Source organism: Eretmochelys imbricata, chromosome 1 (genome assembly GCF_965152235.1).
Source record: "Eretmochelys imbricata isolate rEreImb1 chromosome 1, rEreImb1.hap1, whole genome shotgun sequence".
Taxonomy (NCBI): Eukaryota; Metazoa; Chordata; order Testudines; family Cheloniidae; genus Eretmochelys; species Eretmochelys imbricata.
Genome location: NC_135572.1, coordinates 215091221 through 215109656, shown reverse-complemented (window position 1 = coordinate 215109656; position 18436 = coordinate 215091221). Strand labels below are relative to the sequence as shown.

General features: G+C 48.4%; 1 protein-coding gene across 1 annotated transcript in view; it reads left to right on the top strand.

The window, feature by feature from the left end:
• The window catches only part of EPHA1 (EPH receptor A1), a 61518-nt gene that overhangs the window by 26642 nt on the left and 16440 nt on the right, over positions 1-18436 (top strand). The window contains exons 3-5 of the mRNA XM_077807358.1: positions 6516-6791; positions 10414-10804; positions 18232-18387. Of these exons, the coding sequence (XP_077663484.1) occupies positions 6516-6791; positions 10414-10804; positions 18232-18387 (823 nt within the window). The remainder of the gene's footprint in view (positions 1-6515; positions 6792-10413; positions 10805-18231; positions 18388-18436) is intronic.

Below are 18436 nucleotides of genomic sequence, written 5' to 3'. Positions count from 1 at the left end.
CCTGGACACTCAATTACAGACCTAAAAGTGGCAATTCTTCAACAAAAAAACTTCAAAACCAGACTCCAACGAGAAGCTGCAGAACTGGAATTAATTTGCAAACTGGACACCATCAAATTAGGCCTGAATAAAGACTGGGTGTGGATGGGTCATTACACAAACTAAAAACTATTTCCCCCTGCTAATTTTTCCCCCGACTGTTACTCACACCTTCTTGTCAACTGTTTAAAATGGGCCATCCTGATTACCACTATAAAAGTGATTTTTCCTCCTGCTGATAATAGCCCACTTTAATTGCTTTATCTCGTTAGAGTTGGTAAGGCAACCACCATCTTTTCATGTTCTCTGTGTATATGTGTATGTGTATATATATATATCTTCCTACTGTATTTTCCACTCCATACATCTGATGAAGTGGGTTTTCCACAAAAGCTTATGCCCAAATAAATTTGTTATTCTCTAAAGTAGCACAAGTACTCCTCATTCTTTTTTCTCTACACTAAGGTACTCACTGTAGGGATGAGGGGAGGGTTGACAGAAGCATGACTTGGGAGTGGATGTGATATATATACTGACTTTAGCAAAGCTCTTGGTACAGTCTCCCACAGTATTCTTGCCAGCAAGTTGAAGAAGTAAGGTTTGGATGAATGGACTATTAAGTGGATAGAGAGCTGGCTAGATTGTCAGGCTCAATGGGTAGTGATCAATGGCTTGATGTCTAGTTGGCAGCCGGTATCAAGCAGAATGCCCCAGGGGTCGGTCCTGGGTCTGGTTTTGTTCAACAGCTTTATTAATGATCTGGATGATGGGATGAATTGCACCCTCAGCAAGTTCGCAGATGACACTAAGCTGGGGGGAGAGGTAGATATGCTGGAGGGTAGGGATAGGGTCCAGAGTGACCTAGACAAATTGAAGGATTGGGCCAAAAGAAATCTGATTCCTAATTCCACATCCTTCTTGATCTGCCTCCACTGTGAACATATCCAATTCTAGAATGTCTTTAAACCTGAATATATCCAGTGCTAGTCCTCAGGCCTGGTCTACAGTAGGGGCGGGGATCGATCTAAGTTACGCAACTTCAGCTACGTGAATAACGTAGCTGAAGTCGACGTACTTAGATCTATTTACCGTGGTGTCTTCACTGTGGTAAGTCAACTGCTGACGCTCCCCCATCAACTCCGCCTGCGCCTCTTGCTCCGGTGGAGTATGGGAGTCGATGGGAGAGCACTTGGCGGTCAATTTATCGCATCTAGACTAGACACGATAAATTGACCCCCCGCTGACTCGATTGCTGCCCGTCGATCCAGTGAGCAATGTAGACAAGCCCTAAGTCAGTGAAAACAAAGGGCTGAAATCTTTATAAGTCTTGCTTTCCAGCTCCATATTGCTCTATGATCAGAATGTTCAGTATGCCTGTGTAGAGCAGCATTATGCAGTTTGTAGATACTAAGACCAGAATGGACCTCTGTGATCTTCTAGTTTGTCCTCCTGTATAACACAGACCATAGGACTTCCCTGAATTAATTCCTCTCTGAACTAGGCTAGAGCCATATTTTTTTAGAAAAACATCCAATCTCGATTTTAAAATCGCCAGTTATCAGAGTTAAATCATTAAATGCTGTGTCTAATGCTCTCCCAATGATTCGCAATGGCCAGAGTTCAGATCCAAGACCAGTCTTCTCCAAAGGCTGCCTTTACTGATTTGCTGCTCAGCTCACTACTAATAATCCCCTGAACAAATTTACCTCCCAGCCATTCTCCTGACATAAAATCACACTTGCCCAGGGAAGCCCAAGCCTCTTGCATTTTCTCTAAATTAGATTGCTTTGCTGCTCCCAGCTGTCTATGGGCACTAATGGTACTTTTGCTAAGTTATGCGACCCCCGAGCATGCTCAGATAAATTGGTTAGTCTCTAAGGTGCCACAAGTACTCCTTTTCTTTTTGCTAAGATAGCTATCTTAAGAGATATTCATTCACTTAGCGCTCTGATGGTAACATTAAACCTGGTTTTATCCTGGATATGTCCTTTAGCTGACCAAATGCCTTTGGGCACAACAGTGACAAGAACTTGGCTCTCTTTCTGCATTATTCTTAAGGTATTTAGCCAAGGCTTGCTTATTAGGAGTCTAAAATTAGATGCCTAAGTAAGAGGGCTAATTTTTCAAAAGTATGGAGTACCCAATCACTCCTTTTGATCCCAGGTGGAGTGGGTAAGGTGCTTAGCCCTCTTTGAAAACCAGGTCCCTAATGGGATCCTGTCTTGAAAATCTTGGCCCTGCTTCTAAAAACTCTTAGATGCTTCTCATGAGCTCTAATGCTTTCTGTAGGATCACAAAAGCACAATCCAGACTCACTGCTAAAATGGTCCTTTCTCTGTTTTTCCCTCTCTTCCTAAGCAACACCAATTCTTTTCCTCATTGCCAACCTGTGGTGACTGGAGCAATGGTAAAGAGTGTGGAGATGAAATGGAAAGGTAACGACTGTTTTAGAGGAGATTAATTAAATACCACCAGCAGGCAAGCTGGAAGGGCAGGTAGTTTAGAGTGATTGAGCCAAATTTCACCCACACAACTCTGCAAGGACATTGAATTAATAAGCATTGCATCAGAGGCATAAACTCTGATTGGCTGCTGATGTTCCAAGGACATTACACTGCTGCCTAGCAACTGGTGAGCTGATTAACCCTTTAATCAATGTTGCATACTTCACAGTTAGCTGAATTTAAAAGTTGAACTGTTTAATGGGAAAAATTGCGTTAATAGGTGATGGCTTCATTCTGCTTTGCTTTATCCATCCGGTCTAACTTGTGTAGGGTTTGTTGCCAGTTTCATTGTTATTTGTTTGCAGGTGGGGAGGACTCGGTGGTTTTGTCCAGAACTTAGGGTAAAATTTTCAAAAGCGCCTAAGGGCCTAAGTCATGTTGGAAACTGTTCCTTTTTGTGTACACCGTCATTTGGGTTACAATGGAAAGCTTTGGAATTTCCCAAGCACATTTGTCACTGAAGCCCCCCCAGCATCTTCCACAGGACTGCTATCCAGTCCATGCAAGTCTTTACACAGATCTCATTTATTTTCTAACCTTTCCATATCTTTTCGAACCTTTCCAGCCTCTGCTGCCCTTCCCTTCCCTCAAACATGTATGCAAAATCACTAAGCCACCTGATGGTACTCATCTGAAATGCTGTACTTAAATATCTTGCCTGTGGCAAACAGTGCAGCACAGCTGCTGGGCCTCATATTCAGAGATTCCAAGGCTAGTAGAGACCATTGTGATCATCTGCTCTGACCTGCTGTAGCAGCATACTCATGTATTTCCCAACAGACATGCAGGCATACAGCCATACTGTATACAGAAAACCTTCCAAAAGCCCGTCTCAGTGTAATGAACTTGAAAAATACATCACAGCATTCCCATGTCTCCCATCCACCCACACACCCACCCATCCTCTATCTAATCATGTCTCCTGAGTTAAGTTCAACTCTATACCATTCTCGCTGTGTTTGCCTCAAATGGTATATGACATTAGAGTTATTGCCTCTCCCTTGGCTTTGCTGTTTCTCTTTTATTCCTTGTCTTTTCTCTCCTTCAAAATATTCCAGCCTCAGTTTCCTTTATCTCTTTCAGTGTCAGGTTTGCTGTTAATTAACCTTTATGGTCTTCCTCTTCCCCCACCCTCACTACCTTGATCCCTCAACCTACTTTGCATCCATTGTTAGTCTCTGTACTGCTCACACACACCTCTGTGGTACCCTTGGTTGTTCATGGGCCGCTGTGGCAGGGCACATGACTAGTTTATGCCAGTGAGAAACAGTCACTATGACAAACTCTCAGCCCTAGTGATTAGTTGATTCCTGGTAAATTCCCATACAAAACAGTAGCAGCTTGCTAAACATTTCACAGGCAAGGGACATAAACAGGACTACAGGCAAGTCTACGCTTAAAACTCTGCACTGACACAGCTGCACTGCTGTAGTGCTTTAATGAAGCTGCTGTAAGTTGATGGGAGAGTTTCTCCCGCCGGCATAGCTACCTCCTCTCAGGGAGGTGGATTAACTGTGTTGATGGGAGAAGCTCTTCTGCCAACATAGCACTATCTGCACTGGAGGTTAGGTAGGTATTAGTGCGTTGCTCAGGGGTGTGGATTTTTCACACACCTGAGCAATGTAGTTATACCAATATAGATCCATAGCATAGACCAGACCAAAGGAAGAAGCTACCCATCGCTGCTGCAGACTATCAAAATAAATAATGTATGATTTCCTGTGAAAAGGTGGCTTTCAAATAGGCAACCTGGTGCTGAATCTGAGCTTACTTCCACCAATGTAAGTCAGGAATGAGTCCCCTGAAATCAATGGAGTTACATCAGTGGAAATGCTAGCCAAATCAGGCTCCTAGGTATAATGAGGCTGTGCAGGAGAATCTTTGTATTTCAGATAAGAGTTTGCTGCAGGTAATATGTATCTGTTACCAAAGTATAACTTCCTCCTGAAGAAATAATGGTTAGCCAACCCTTCCTGTGCTGCCTGCTGTATGAAAACTCTCCCCAAACCATCTCTCTGTTATGGGGTCTCTTGTCTCTGCCTCTGTTTCCGGATGTTCATCAGGTAGATGCCATTGCAGCCAGGGGCGGCTCTACCAATTTCGCCATCCCAAGCAGTCGCCACCGAATTGCTGCCGCTGCAAAAGCAGCGGAGCTGCCACCGCAAGCCACCACAGCAGGAAGAGCAGCGGAGCTGCCACCAAATTGCTGCTGCGGGACACGGACTGCAGCCCCATTCTCAATGGGGGGAGGGAGAGCTCAGCGGTTTGAGCATTGGCCTGCTAAAGCCAGGGTTGGGAGTTCAATCCTTGAGGGGGCCATGTAGGGATCTGGGGCAAAAATTAGGGATTGGTCCTGCTTTGAGCAGGGGGTTGGACGAGATGACCTCCTGAGGACCCTTCCAACCCTGATATTCTATGAAATGCTGCCCCAAGCATCTGCTTGGAAAGCTGGTGCCTGGAGCCAGCCCTGATGGTAGCACCATGCTGGCTGAAAGGGGTAAACATTACTCGTTTATGTAAGCAGGCTGCCAGTTTCCTTAAAAGAATTAAAACATATTTATGAAAAACAATAAGCAAGAGGAGAGTGTTTCTACAAGACACAACTAAACACATTAGTCTAGATTGTCACTGGTAGATTTACACAATTAATAAACCATCCAATAAATCTTTTGCTTTCTTTTGCAGCATGGAAAATGCTTATTTACTTTAAAATTCCCCATGAGCCAGCTGCCAGCCCAGATGCTAACTGAATGGTGTGGCAGCTGTGTGTTTCCATGTCATTTTAGACTAGGATTAAGAAAGAAAGCCCTGTGATTGACCCTCCCACAATGAGATTCTGTGACAGACCCATCTCCTTACTCACTCTACTCTCCAAGCTGGTATTGCCTTTGTAGAGGGGGATACGCTAGCGTCTGATACCCCTTCTGGTGACACAATTTTCAAGGGCAGATGGGAGGCCCTAGCCATACTCACTACATACCCATAGGTCTCAGTTGGGTTTGTACTTGGCACAGCTCAGCCACTACCCATGCTGCCAAGGCTACATTGCTATTTATACTCATGCTAACTTGATGAGAGCTAGCATGAACATGTGTACATAAGTAGGGGAATCACAGCCCTATCTTGTGTAGACATAGCCTTGGAAAAACACCCAATCTTGATTTTAAAATTGCCAGTGATGGAGAATACGCCATAGATGTATTCCAAATTATTCCAAAGGTAATTACCTTCATTGCTAAAATTTTGTATCTTATTGCCTGTCTGAATTTGTCAAGCTTCAACTTCCAGCCATTGGATCATGTTATACCTTTCTGTGATGGATTGAAGATCCCATTATCAAATATTTGTTCCCCATCTGTAGGTACTTTTAGACTGCGATCATCACTCATTAACCTTCTCTTTGTTTAGCTAACTAGACTCAAGGAGCTCAATCTACCACTAGAAGGCATATTGTTTAATCCTTTAATCATTCTCATGGCTCTTCTCTAAACCCTCTCCAATTTATCCACATCCTTCTTGAACTGTGGACACCAGAACTGGACACAGCATTCCAGCAGTGGTTGCACCAGTGCCAAATACAGGGGTAATATAACCTCCCTACTCCTACTTGAGATTCCCCTGCTTATACATCCAAGGATCACATTAGCCCTTCTGGCCACAGCATTGCACCAGGAGCTCATGTTCAGGAGAAGTGGTGAGTCATTGTCAGCTAGACCTGAGTCATACCCGAATTGCAGATCATATTTATTGCTCCGTGCTCACAGTGTTAAGGCAGGTTCAGCGCTCTGAACCAGAAGCAGATTTTGTTCATTATTCAAGGCCTTGAGGTTAGTCAGAATCTGAGTCCGAAGTTTGCAGGGGCTTGGATCTTGTGGGCCTGGTTTTATTGCATATTTAAGTGCCACATGTCTCTCCTCTGGATAACATCAGCTTGTTTGCATGTGTTGTGTTTTCTTTTCCCCCTGGGAGTAGTGGAGCGAGGTGCAGCAGATGATAAACAGTACCCCCATCTATATGTACCAGGACTGCAGCGTGCTCTCGTTGGGCGACACTGATCACTGGCTCCGCACCAACTGGATATACCGGGGTGAGGCAGCCTCCCGCATCTACGTGGAGCTAAAGTTCACCGTGCGTGACTGCAAGAGCTTCAGGGGTGAGGTGGTGACCTGCAAAGAGACCTTCAATCTCTACTATATGGAGTCAGAGCAGGATGTCGGTATCCAGTTCCGTCGCCCCCTGTTCACCAAGGTCAGTAGCAATGGGGGTTGGGGATCCTTTTGACCCCCCAACCTAAACAAGATGAGGCTGGCCAGATGGGAGACCTCCATGGAAATCAGGGGTCCCATAGGGAACAGAATGGGTGATGCCATAGGAAATGCTCTCTCCCTGCTGCCCGAGCATGATGGTCAGGGCCCTCTTTGCTGCAGGAGGTGCCAATTGTCAAATGAGCTGTAGAACAGAGGGACTGAGAACATTTAATGTTGATGGTAATGCTTTGCATTTACATATCCAAGGACCATGAAGGGTTCTAACAAACATCATCATTCCTATGTTACAAATAGGGAAACTGGGACCAAGAGAGATCAAGTGACTTGCCCAAGGTAATAAAGTAAGTCAGGACAGATAAAGAAATAGGACATAGGTCTCCCGACACCTAATCCCCTGCTCTGATCACTGGTCAGAAAAGAGTGCGTGGCATTTTCTTTGAGGGTAGAGGTAATGGTCTCATTGGTTGTACCAAATTCTTATTTGCATCACCATGCTCTGCTGCCCTATGTTTCTCCTGCAGTTTCATTTGGATATGGTACTTATTGTCCCTTCTTCCCCAGAAGCAGCTGAATTCCAGTGAAGAGAATCTCAGCTTTCCTGTAAACAGTCTCCCATAATCAGGGCCCAGTATGTTTTGTGGCAAGCCATAGACCTACATTCTTTGGCAGTCCTCCCCTCTTCATTTTCTGCAACACATCATGATAAAATTCTTCTTGAAATTTCTACAGCAGCTTCTAGTAAACTCAAGCCCAGAGAGTTGCACTGAATTAAATAGGAAAATGAAAAATACAAGTATCTTGTAACTTCATTTGGGTTATTTATTTTGACATTAAATTCATGTTTTTCTATTCATTCCCGCTGCCCCCACATTTTCACTATGTTCTAGTGAAATTCTGGAGATTTAGGCAGTTGGGTAGGGGACAGGTGGGGATTTTGACAGGTAGGAGGAAGTTGGGGCTTCCAGTATTAAAAAGGAGGAGATCATCATCACCCAGATCTTATTCATAGATTCCAAGGCCAGAAGGGACCATTGTGGCCTCCTGTATAACACAGGTCTCAGAACTTCCACAAAATAATTTGTAGAGCAAACCTTTTAGAAAAAACATCCAGTCTTGATTTTAAAATTGTCAGTGATTGACCAAGACACTTGGTAAATTGTTCCAGTGATTAATTACCCTCACTTCAATTTACATTAATTTACATCATATTTCCAGTCTGAATTTGTCAAGTTTCAGCTTCCAGTCATTGGATCATATTATCTCTTTCTCTGCTAGATTGAAGAGCCCATTATCGAATATGTATTCGCCATGTGGATACTAATAGACTGCAATCAAGTCACCCCTTAACCTTTGTTAAATAGATAGACTCAAAGAGCTCAATCACTGTAAAACAGGTTTTCTAATCATTTAATCTTTCTTGTGGCTCTTCTCTGAATCCTCCCCAATTTACCAACAGCCTTCTTGAATTGTGGGCACAGAACTGTACACACTATTCCAGCCATGGTCCCACAGCAATGTTAAATACAGAGGTAACATAACCTCTCTGCTCCTGCTCGAGATTCCCCTCTTTAGGCATTCCAGGATCACATTAGCTCTTTTAACCACAGCATCACACTGGGAGCTCATATTCAGCTCATTATCCACCACAAGCCCCAAATTTTTTTCAGAGTCACTGTTTCCCAAAGCAGAGTCCCACATCCTGTAGTTACGGGCCTATGTTTTTTGATATCTACATGTTGCATCAGTAGATCTCAAAGCACTTTAAAAAGGAGGACAGGATCAAATCCCCATTTTACAGATGGGGAAATTGAGGCACAGAGAGGTGAAGAGGGTTGCTGAAGGTCACCCAGCAGGCAAGTGGCAGAGCTGGGAATAGAATCCAGGTCTCTTGAGTCCCAGTCTGGTTTTGTATCCACTAGGCAACACTGCCTTCATCACCTCTTTTCCTCCCCCTTGGGGCAGGGGCAGAAGTGACTAGACATGTTTTTTTGTGGAATTTTAACACCTACTTCTTTGCATCCAGCTTTACGGCAACAGCTGTCCCAATTCCCCACTCCTCACGTCTGTTGTTGCTGCATCCAAAGATGGCAGTTGAGCCCACTTGAAGTTTCTTGTGAGCTGATTACCAGTTGACTGCAGAGATGTTTCAGGCTGGGGTTTTCAGAGGAGTCTAAGGCCTTGTCTACACTAAAGGGAAAAGTCGATCTAAGGTACGCAATTTGAGTTACATGAATAGCGTAACTCAAATTGACATAGCTTAGATCTACTTACCGCGGGGTCCACACTAAGCGACGGGGACGGGAGATGCTCTCCCATCGACTCCCCTTACTCTTCTCGATCAGGTGGAGTACAGGAGTCGACGGGAGAGCAATCGGCGGTCGATGCATCGATCGCCACAGCATCAATCCTCCGGTAAGTGTAAACAAGACCTAAGGGAGTTAGGTGCCCAACTCCCACGGACTTCAGATTTGCCTCAAAAGCCTAAATGCAGAAGCGATGCCCATCTAGCCAGGGTCTGGAAACACACCCACTGTCCCCTATGGATTATATCAACAGATGGGAAATATCGAAGGCACATGCAGGACTGCTCACAAGCACCTGACAGACAGAGAATTGTCAGCAGCAGTTTATTCAACATGTAATTTCAACTAAACAAATCCAAAGACTATCACTGTTTATTGGTAGACAAATTGCTGACAGAAAAAGAACGAATCCACCTCAGAAGAATGACTTGTTTCTGTAGTCTGTAAGTGTGCTGTGGCAGCGCTCAAAGGCCATCCTGAGATCAGGGCCCATTATGCTAGGTGGTGTACAAACAATGAATCCGTCACATGGCTCTTGAAGAGAAGTTAAGTGGAGAGCTGGGAGGAAAAAATAGAAACAAGGCTTGTGAGGCAGATGGGGGACGTCCATAGGGGTTATATAAAATGAGGGAAACAATGGGGAACGAGTGCACTGGTTTTATGTGTTTGTGCTTAGTCATCCACATGCAAAGATGGGAAGATCCTGGAGTCCAGAGCACCAGAGCTAGAGAGGCCATAGAGAAAGAAGTTACAATGAAGGCTGTATGGGGCTGTAACAGGGCATAGGTTTTCTTCCCCACACCTGATCCCTGATCACTGCAAAAACCCTTCAGACTCTCTTCTTTTAGTGTCCACTCCATAGAATTTATTCAGTTGCCTCCACCAACACTTGTGCAGTGCAATAACAACAATTCTAATACCTATGACCCTATTACCTGTTCTTCAGGGCCCTGTGAGGAAAAGAGACCTCCTTTTCTTGGGATCAGCTTCAGTCTGGGCATAGCTAGCCCTGTCTTCCCCTCCTGCTAATGCTTCCTTCCTGCCTTTTATCAAGATAGTCAACTGATGGGCCAGTTAGTTCCCTCACTCACCCAGATTCCCCATCTGATTAGCTAATTCCTCTATTTCCTCAATCAGCTGTCACTGGGAAACTAATTGAGGCTACAGTGATCAGAGTGCTGGCCCATCTATCTCAGCACTCTTGACACAGGGGCTTTGGGGTGAAAGACGCATGACAAATGTAACCTTGGAGGAAGATCTTCAGGTGCCATAGATCTTGATTCTTCCTCTCCTATTCAGGTCAACACAGTGGCAGCAGATCGGAGTTTCACAAGCCGGGACATTGAGTCAGGCGCTATGCAGCTGAATGTGGAAGTGTGCCCGATACGGAAGCTGTCTCAGCGCGGATTCTACCTTGCTTTCCAGAACTCTGGGGCCTGTGTGGCTCTGGTCTCTGTCCGGGTATATTACAAGACTTGCCCAGAAACAGTGGGGGGACTGGCCCGCTTTCCAGAGACACTGGCAGGCTCAGAGGGGCTGACAGAGGTGCCAGGGGTCTGTGTAAAGGATGCAGCTGAAGAAGCAGGCTTCCCACCCAGGATGCATTGCAGTGCTGATGGGGAGTGGCTGGTGCCAATGGGCCGGTGCCTGTGTGCTGTTGGGTTTGAGGAGGCTGACAGAAGCTGTGTAGGTAGGTGTGCAGAGGTGGGAAGGGGGCAGTCAGGTGCAAGGGGAACAATGGGGAGATGGAGATCTGGGCAGTGATATAATCCAGCAGTATTTGCAGGGGGTGAGAGGTGAGTTATACTCACCTGACCAAGAGCTACCCTAAGTGCATCTGACTTTGCTACTGCCTCTCTCTCTGTGTCCCCATCTCTCACCCCTGCTGTCTGTGCCCTGTCTGTCTCTCACTGATTCAGTTAGTCTCTCTTTATTTCTCTCTCTCTCTTTTGTTCCTGTCCCTGTCAGGTGTAACAGTTGCACACACTCCTCCACTCCCTCTTGGTCTCCTTCCAGCAGCCCTTCAGGTCTGGAGCTGGTTTCTGGGAGCTGTAAGTATATGACTGACACTGACTCACTCAGCAACCAGCTCCCAACCATTAAATGGCAGCCGTGTTCTCTGGGGTACTGCAGCTAGGTTAGGGAAGAGCAGATGGACAGATCAGCACCTTTGTCCCCCATGTCCAGGAACTTGGATATGTGGGTGGGAAGGGTCAAAGCTCCCCCTGTATTGTGCACATGCATTCCCTGTGTGGGAGAGAATTCTGCTATGTTGGGGAATGAGTATAGCACCCCCTGCACAGCCCAACTCAGCATTCAGGGAGAACGAGCACATGAGAGACCATGGGCACACCGACTGTATTGGAGGGGAGTGCTTGACAAACTGAACTGGGCCCATCACAGCAGTAGATTGAGTCTCCCTTTGGCAGCGAGGGGAGAGAAGGTGCTAGTGGACCGTCTTCCAGCCTGTAGCAGCTGGGAGAGAAAGGGGATGTGTTGAGGGTGTGTGGATGGCACATTGCTGAACCTATATTGCTGATGGGGGTGGTGACTGTGCCCAGGCAGTTACAGGGTCCACAAGTGATACATTCCGGCTCATGTCCCGCATAGTTGCAGCTACAAGAATGAAGAGGAAAGGGAGAATTGATGGGAGCCTAAGTGCACAGGGTGTCAGGCAATCCACACTAGATTCTTAGTGTCTATAGGGGCCGTGACTGATTCCCCGTCTCCCTGCCTTGCTCTCCCTCTGTTTGCTCCAGTGTGGCAACTTGATCTCTGTTTGGATTGCTGATGCCTCCCCATTCCAGCCTTGCTCTGGGAGCTGATGAAGGGTTAAGGGAGATCCCTGCCCCTCCCCTTTGCTCTCCTTCAATGGCTCAGCCAGTTTTTCCACTTAGCTGCTGCTGCTGAACTCTCCCCGCCCTCCTGGGAGCTGAGCACGCTCTCCTGGGAAGGGGCAGGGAACCCATCATGCCTGGGCTGGTTCTCACCGCTATCATGGGGTGGGACAGCCTCCAGGTCCTGGCTACTCCCCCTCCCAACCAAAATATAGCTGAAGCCAGATGTGTCCTCCAAAGGGACAGCAGGGATCAGGGTAGTCGCCCAGCGGGTGGTGGGGGTGGGGTGGGGTGTGTGTGAGGGAATGGCAAAGCTTGAAGTGGCATCTTGTTGGTGGATGCAAAGAAGGAAGGCTAGGTCTAGGGCACCTGTTTGTCCACCCACATCTCCATTCCAGTTGCTTGCCAGTGGCAAGGGGCCAAGTGCTCTGCAAAGGATCAGAACTGATCTAGATCTCTTGCTGAACCCACCCAGTGCGGCAGAGGCCAGGATCGTGGCTCTGACCTTTGCCTTTGGAAGGAGGCGGGCTCCAGCTCAGAGCTCCGTCCTGGCATGGGGAGGAGGACTCAGCTCTGGTCCTCCATGAGGACGACTCAGCTCTGGCCTTTGTTGTCCTCTGATGGGAAGAGGGGTGGAAAGGTAGGAAGAGTCATGGGATGGGATGGGATGGGATGGGATGGGATGGGATGGGATGGGATGGGATGGGATGGGGGCGGGGGGAGATCCAGCTGTGACCTGTACCCTCTGATAAGGGAGGAGGGCATCGCATGGAAGACATCTCTGACCTTTGCCTTGGAATAGGAGGATGAGGAGGGATAGTAATTGTGGTGTGAGGGGGTCCCAGCTGTGCACTAGTTCAGACAACTGTTGGGTGACTTTCCAGGTACTGATATCAGAGTGTAAAGCCTTAAGGGGTCTAAGCCCAGGCATCTCACCTCCTTGCACCCACTATAGATCTATGCTTATGTGGAGATAGATGGTTCTGCATCCCAAAGGTGTTGCTTGTGGGCACTGGTGGCATAACTTTCCCAGTGGCCAGCCTGCACCTCTGGCATGAGCTCCCTGCGGTAAAACAATTAATTATGAAGGTGCAGGATGCCTCTCTTTGCCGAAGACTTCCAAGCCAGTTGGGTCCCCTGGTTTCCTAGCTGAACGGCAAAGCAGCAGGGAGCATGTGGTTTGGTCTTTTATTATTGAACTCTTGATTGCCTCATCTTAATCCTTGTAAGGTGCCCAGTCACCCTAGTGACATGCACCAAATAAATACTTGTAATAACGATGAATGAAGGGCAGGGCAGCCGGTTCTGATCTTTGCCCTCAGGAGGGCGGTCCTGGTCTTTTGCCTTTCCCAGAACCTGTTTTCCCCATTTGATTCCTTCGGACTTTAATTCCAAACAACAAAGCTGCTCATATGCTATGTGCTGGGAAGGCATGGGGAACAGGCAGTTGGGGGTGGCGAGGAGGGGCAGGGTACAGGAAGTCTGAGAAGGGCTCAGCTGACGTCTCTAACGGGGAGTCACCTCCCACTCTGGGTGCATTGAGGGCAGAGACTCTCTGTTCCTCTTCCTGTTTGATGAGCCCACAGAGGCCTTGTTAAAGATAATTGGTGGGTGGGACGTGGCGGCAGCGATGGCAACAGCGCGCTGGGCCAGTCCCACGCTCTGTACCGCCCCCGCAGGGGAGGGGTGCCTCATTTTCTGCTAACGTGGCGGGGTCACCCCAGTTTGTATCTGATTTATCTGAAACTTGTTCCCTTCTCATATCCTCCTCCCACATGTGAATTAGAATTCTCGGCTCTGGGATGGAGACCCGGCACAGCTGCCCCTCAGACAGAGGCAGGGAAACCTTGCTTTGAATGTGGGGGGTGGGGGCTGGGGTGTGTGCCAGGGAGCTTGGGGTTCTGGCAGTCATGGGGGTGGGAGGGCAGCAGCGGGGCAAGCACTCACCTTGGCCTCAGACCCAAATAGCAGGTTGAGGAAGTGGCACAGTTAGGCAGCTTGGTATCCCTGCTACCCCCACCCCAGGCCTCAAAAGCATCCCCCCAGCCACCTTCCTGCTCCCCATCTGCTGCTTTTAGACTACTGGCAGAGGTTCCTGCCCTGGAGTGGAAACAGCTCTCCTCACATCCCTGAAATGACACCTGCCTGGCCACCCCTTCCCACCTAGCCTACCACCAGCCCCCATGTCTCTCCCTCATGCCAAGGGAGCCCAGGCTGCCCCTTCTCATAATCAATCCTCCCATGGGACAGAGGAAATATTGCGGGGACCAAAACATAGATCAGCTCTCATAATATTTCCATTGCTGCGGCATTAGCCTGTGCTCCTCCCCTAGTTCTGCTACCCCTGCCATCTTGCTTAACCCCTTCCTGCCATCCAGCCACCCCAGCCCCCAGGGGTAGTGTGTGCAGGGGTCCCTAAGGACACCGGTATGGGAAGCAAGCTGCCACACTCTGCACTGCAGTAAGAATCTGCCTTTCTGGTGTGGTGCTGCCCCTTGCAGGCACTTGTTACCATTGCACCTTCCATCTGACTTGGGTTCATTCCATTCTCTCATGCTAGCTCAGTGTGGTGACATAATCCTGTCTGTCTGGCATGCCTCTTCCCTGTTAGATTCTAGTCGTGTTCCCTCCCCTGCTCGTCAGCACACCCTCCATAGGCCCACACTACAATTTCCCATCTTATTTTCTTACCTTTAGAAGCAGCAGCCCACTCTGTCTAACTAGGCGTTCCTCACCCAGGGCCATCATTTCAGAAAAATGCAGGGAGGGCGAGCAGCATCCCTGCTTCCGCCTCCCCACTGAGGCTGTGGCAGCTTGTGGGGGGTTAGTGGGCCGGTCCTATCCTGGTGGGGGGCGGGGAAGTGGCTGGCTGGTTCTATCCTGAGGAGTGGGCAGTGAGGTAAAAGTGGGGGTGGGGGTGGGGTGTTTTTCACCAATGGCTGGCCTGGCACAAGGATCAGGGCCCAGCTTGCTCCATGCTCAGCTCTGGCCCTGGTTGGTGCTGCTTCCTGTCTGGCTGGTAGGGCAGAGGCTCTCTGTTCCTCTTCCTGTTTGGCCAGGCCCAGCCGCCCCCTGTCATGACACAGGGACAGCTGGACCAAATCTGCCACCCTCGGCACCAACCTCAAAGTCTGGGAGCTGGGGGGAGCTAAGGTCAAATGCCCTTTCTGCCGCATACCAAATGATGCCTCATCCCCAAGCATTGTCTTCTGATGGGCTTGCCAACTGTCACCAACACCAGCCGTGCAGGGCAGGAGAGGGGAGAAGGGTAGTACATGAGGAAACGTATCAGGACAGCGTAAGGGGAGAGTATAAAAACACACTCATCCCACTCCCTGCCTGTAGCACTTGGAAACCCCTGGAGGCTGCTGCTTCACCAGGCCCTGTCCAATCCTGGCAGCCCATAGAATCATAGAATATCAGGGTTAGAAGGGACCTCAGGAGGTCATCTAGTCCAACCCCCTGCTCAAAGCAGGACCGATTCCCAATTAAATCATCCCAGCCAGGGCTTTGTCAAGCCTGACCTTAAAAACTTTTAAGGAAGGAGATTCCACCACCTCCCTAGGTAACGCATTCCAGTGTTTCACCACCCTCCTAGTGAAAAAGTTTTTCCTAATATCCAACCTAAATCTCCCCCTCTGCAACTTGAGACCATTACTCCTTATTCTGTCATCTGCTACCTCTGAGAACAGTCTAGATCCATCCTCTTTGGAACCCCCTTTCAGGTAGTTGAAAGCAGCTATCAAATCCCCCCTCATTCTTCTCTTCCGTAGACTAAACATCCCCAGTTCCCTCAGCCTCTCCTCATAACTCATGTGTTCCAGTCCCTTAATCATTTTTGTTGCCCTCCGCTGGACTCTTTCCCACCTGCAGTCCTTGCCACCTGGGGAAGGGCGAGAGAGACCCCCCAAAGCTGCTTGGTGGCAGGATTGCTGCAGATGACAAGAGGATGCAGATGATATTGCTGGACAAGTGAGAGTTCAGAGGAAGGAAGGGCAGAGGAAGTCAGGTTTCTGGTGGTAAAGTCAGGATGTAGGGTTGGTATCCCCTGAAGTGGTTGTCCTCCTCACTTGGTTTCCCCATTCAGCCCTTGCTCACCTTAGCAGCAGGGACTGGGTATATATGCCATCTCCACATACCTGGCAGGCAGTGTAGTTCAGTAAGCGTGAGGAGACCTGAGTTCCATTCCTGGCTCTGCCACTGACTTGCTTGAAACCTTGGTAAAGTCACTTCCCCTCTGTTCTTCAGCTTCCTGTCTGTCTGGTGGGGTGATAGTGCTCCTGCTCCCCAGGGTTTGTAAAGGGTTTTGAGGTCCATAGGGGATGAGCATCACATAAGTGCTTTTGTCCCTCCAGTCCATGAATGAGAAGAGGTCTGTAGGGTTGGTTGAGAATTGTATGGTGAGATGGTTGCCCCTTTTGGGGTGTTAGTGATCTGACTAGGGTTTGCTTAGAAGGGTTTAATTGCCATATAGATTTCTGGGCTCGGGCTTGAGCCTGGGCTCTAGGATCCTGCACGGTGGTCCCAGACATCTGTGTGTAATGAAATAGCCCCCCAGCCCGAGCCCCGTGAGCCTGAGTCAGCTGGCACGGGCCAGGCACAGGATTTTAATTGCAGTGTAAACATACCCATAGATGGTTTGCTAACCTGAAGCAGACTTTTTCAATTTGTTGACAAAATCAGAACATTTTCATAACTGAATATTTTTTCAGTTTGCTGGATGAACTGACAAATCAGTTATTCACTCGGCACTAGCCAGGGGCCCATCCTTGATTCTTCTAGATCTATCAGCACCCTTTAACACCACGGGGCACGTAATTTTGTTGATTCAGCTGCAGATACTGGCCAGCAAAGATGGGCTTACACTTGAATGGTTCTGCTTTTTCCTGAAAGATGACAAGAGAGTGCTGCTGGGCAAGTGCCCACATGTCCTCAGTGGTTCCCTCTTCCTGCACTCTGCAGGCTTCACTCTTTGTGCTTTACCTGCTCAATGTGTATCCACAGCTGATGGGTGAGGCTGTGACACTCTTTGGGTCATGACGCCACTATTATGTGACTGACATACAAGTCTGTGTCATCAAACCTGGATGGAGCGGTCTGCCTGCTCTCCCTGGCCAAGACAAAGGATGGATGGAAATGAAAGGCTGAGGCTCAGTCCAGCAGTGACAGAAGTTAGGGAGAAGCCTGAATTTGTGGCAGAGAGAGTGCCTGACCCTGTTGTTGAAGGGGGTATGCCTGCCCTTTGTCAATGAGCTCCTGGAAACATTGCTGGGTCCCTCAACTGCTCCCCAGTTCCCAAATAGCATTGGTGGCCTGGAGCATCTCTTTCCATCTCCTTTGGGTGAGATGATTACAGTCATTTATGTGGTGCAAACCTCACCACGGTAACCCACACCTGTGACCTCCCTACTGGGTGATTGCAAGTACTCTTCATTGGGCTTCCCTAGAAGACTCCTGAGATGCTACAACCAATGCAGAATACAGCTGCCCTCTGACTTAGTGGTTTTGGCCATAGGGAGCACATGGTACCTCTTCTTTGCAGTCTACACTGGCTTCATGTCCAGCTGCATCCAAGTGTAGTTCAGGGTGTTGACATTGATCTAGAAATTGCTACATGCCCCGAGGCTGGCTAGGTAATGCATTGTCAAGATCGGCAAGGCCACTCGTGCTAACAGTCCTCCGACTGAAACCTGTGGTGTCAGTGGGCACCCCTCCTTGTTATGGATTTCCACAGCCCAAAGAGAAACCCTGTATGTCCAGTGAAATTTTTATTTTAGATTAAGGGAAACAATCAAATAAGAAAGAAAAGGAAAGTCTTCATGAGAGTGTGGGCATTTTTTTGGTACCAGGCTGCATCAAATCTGCCTCACAGTTGCTCTTCTGGACAAGCAGATGGTCCAGAAAGTAGAGGAGTAGTACAAGAAAACTAAGTGCTAGCAGTTCCAATGCTGCCTAGCCCTAGACCACACCCAGCTCTGGCATTTGCAGCCCAGGGTGGCACAGCCAGGTTTGGTGTAAATCTTGAAGGGACAGGAAATGTGCTGTATTTATGTTGGGAGGAGTCTCTTTGAGGCTGACCAAGTCCTAAGTGTTTGGTTGATTTTTCCAGGGACCTCCCATGTGCAGTCTCCAGCAGCCATGATCTTGTATTCCCTACCCCTGGGAGCAGGAGAGAGGGAGGAGTACCAGGGCTGTGGAGGTGGAAGATGTGGGAGCCAGGCAGAGTTGGCTGGTTACTTACCACTAACCCTGTGCTTCCCTGTTGTTTGTGTGTCTGCAGCCTGCCCGCGAGGATTCTACCGTCACTCCCCAGAGACCAAGCGCTGCCTCAAGTGCCCCCCGAACAGCTCGTCCAGTGCTACAGGGGCCACAGCTTGTCCCTGCAACCTGGGCTTCTACCGGGCACCCACGGAGAGTCAAAGTGTTGCCTGCACTCGTGAGTCAGGGCTTGGGGAGGAGAGCAAGGGGACATGGAGAAGAGGAAG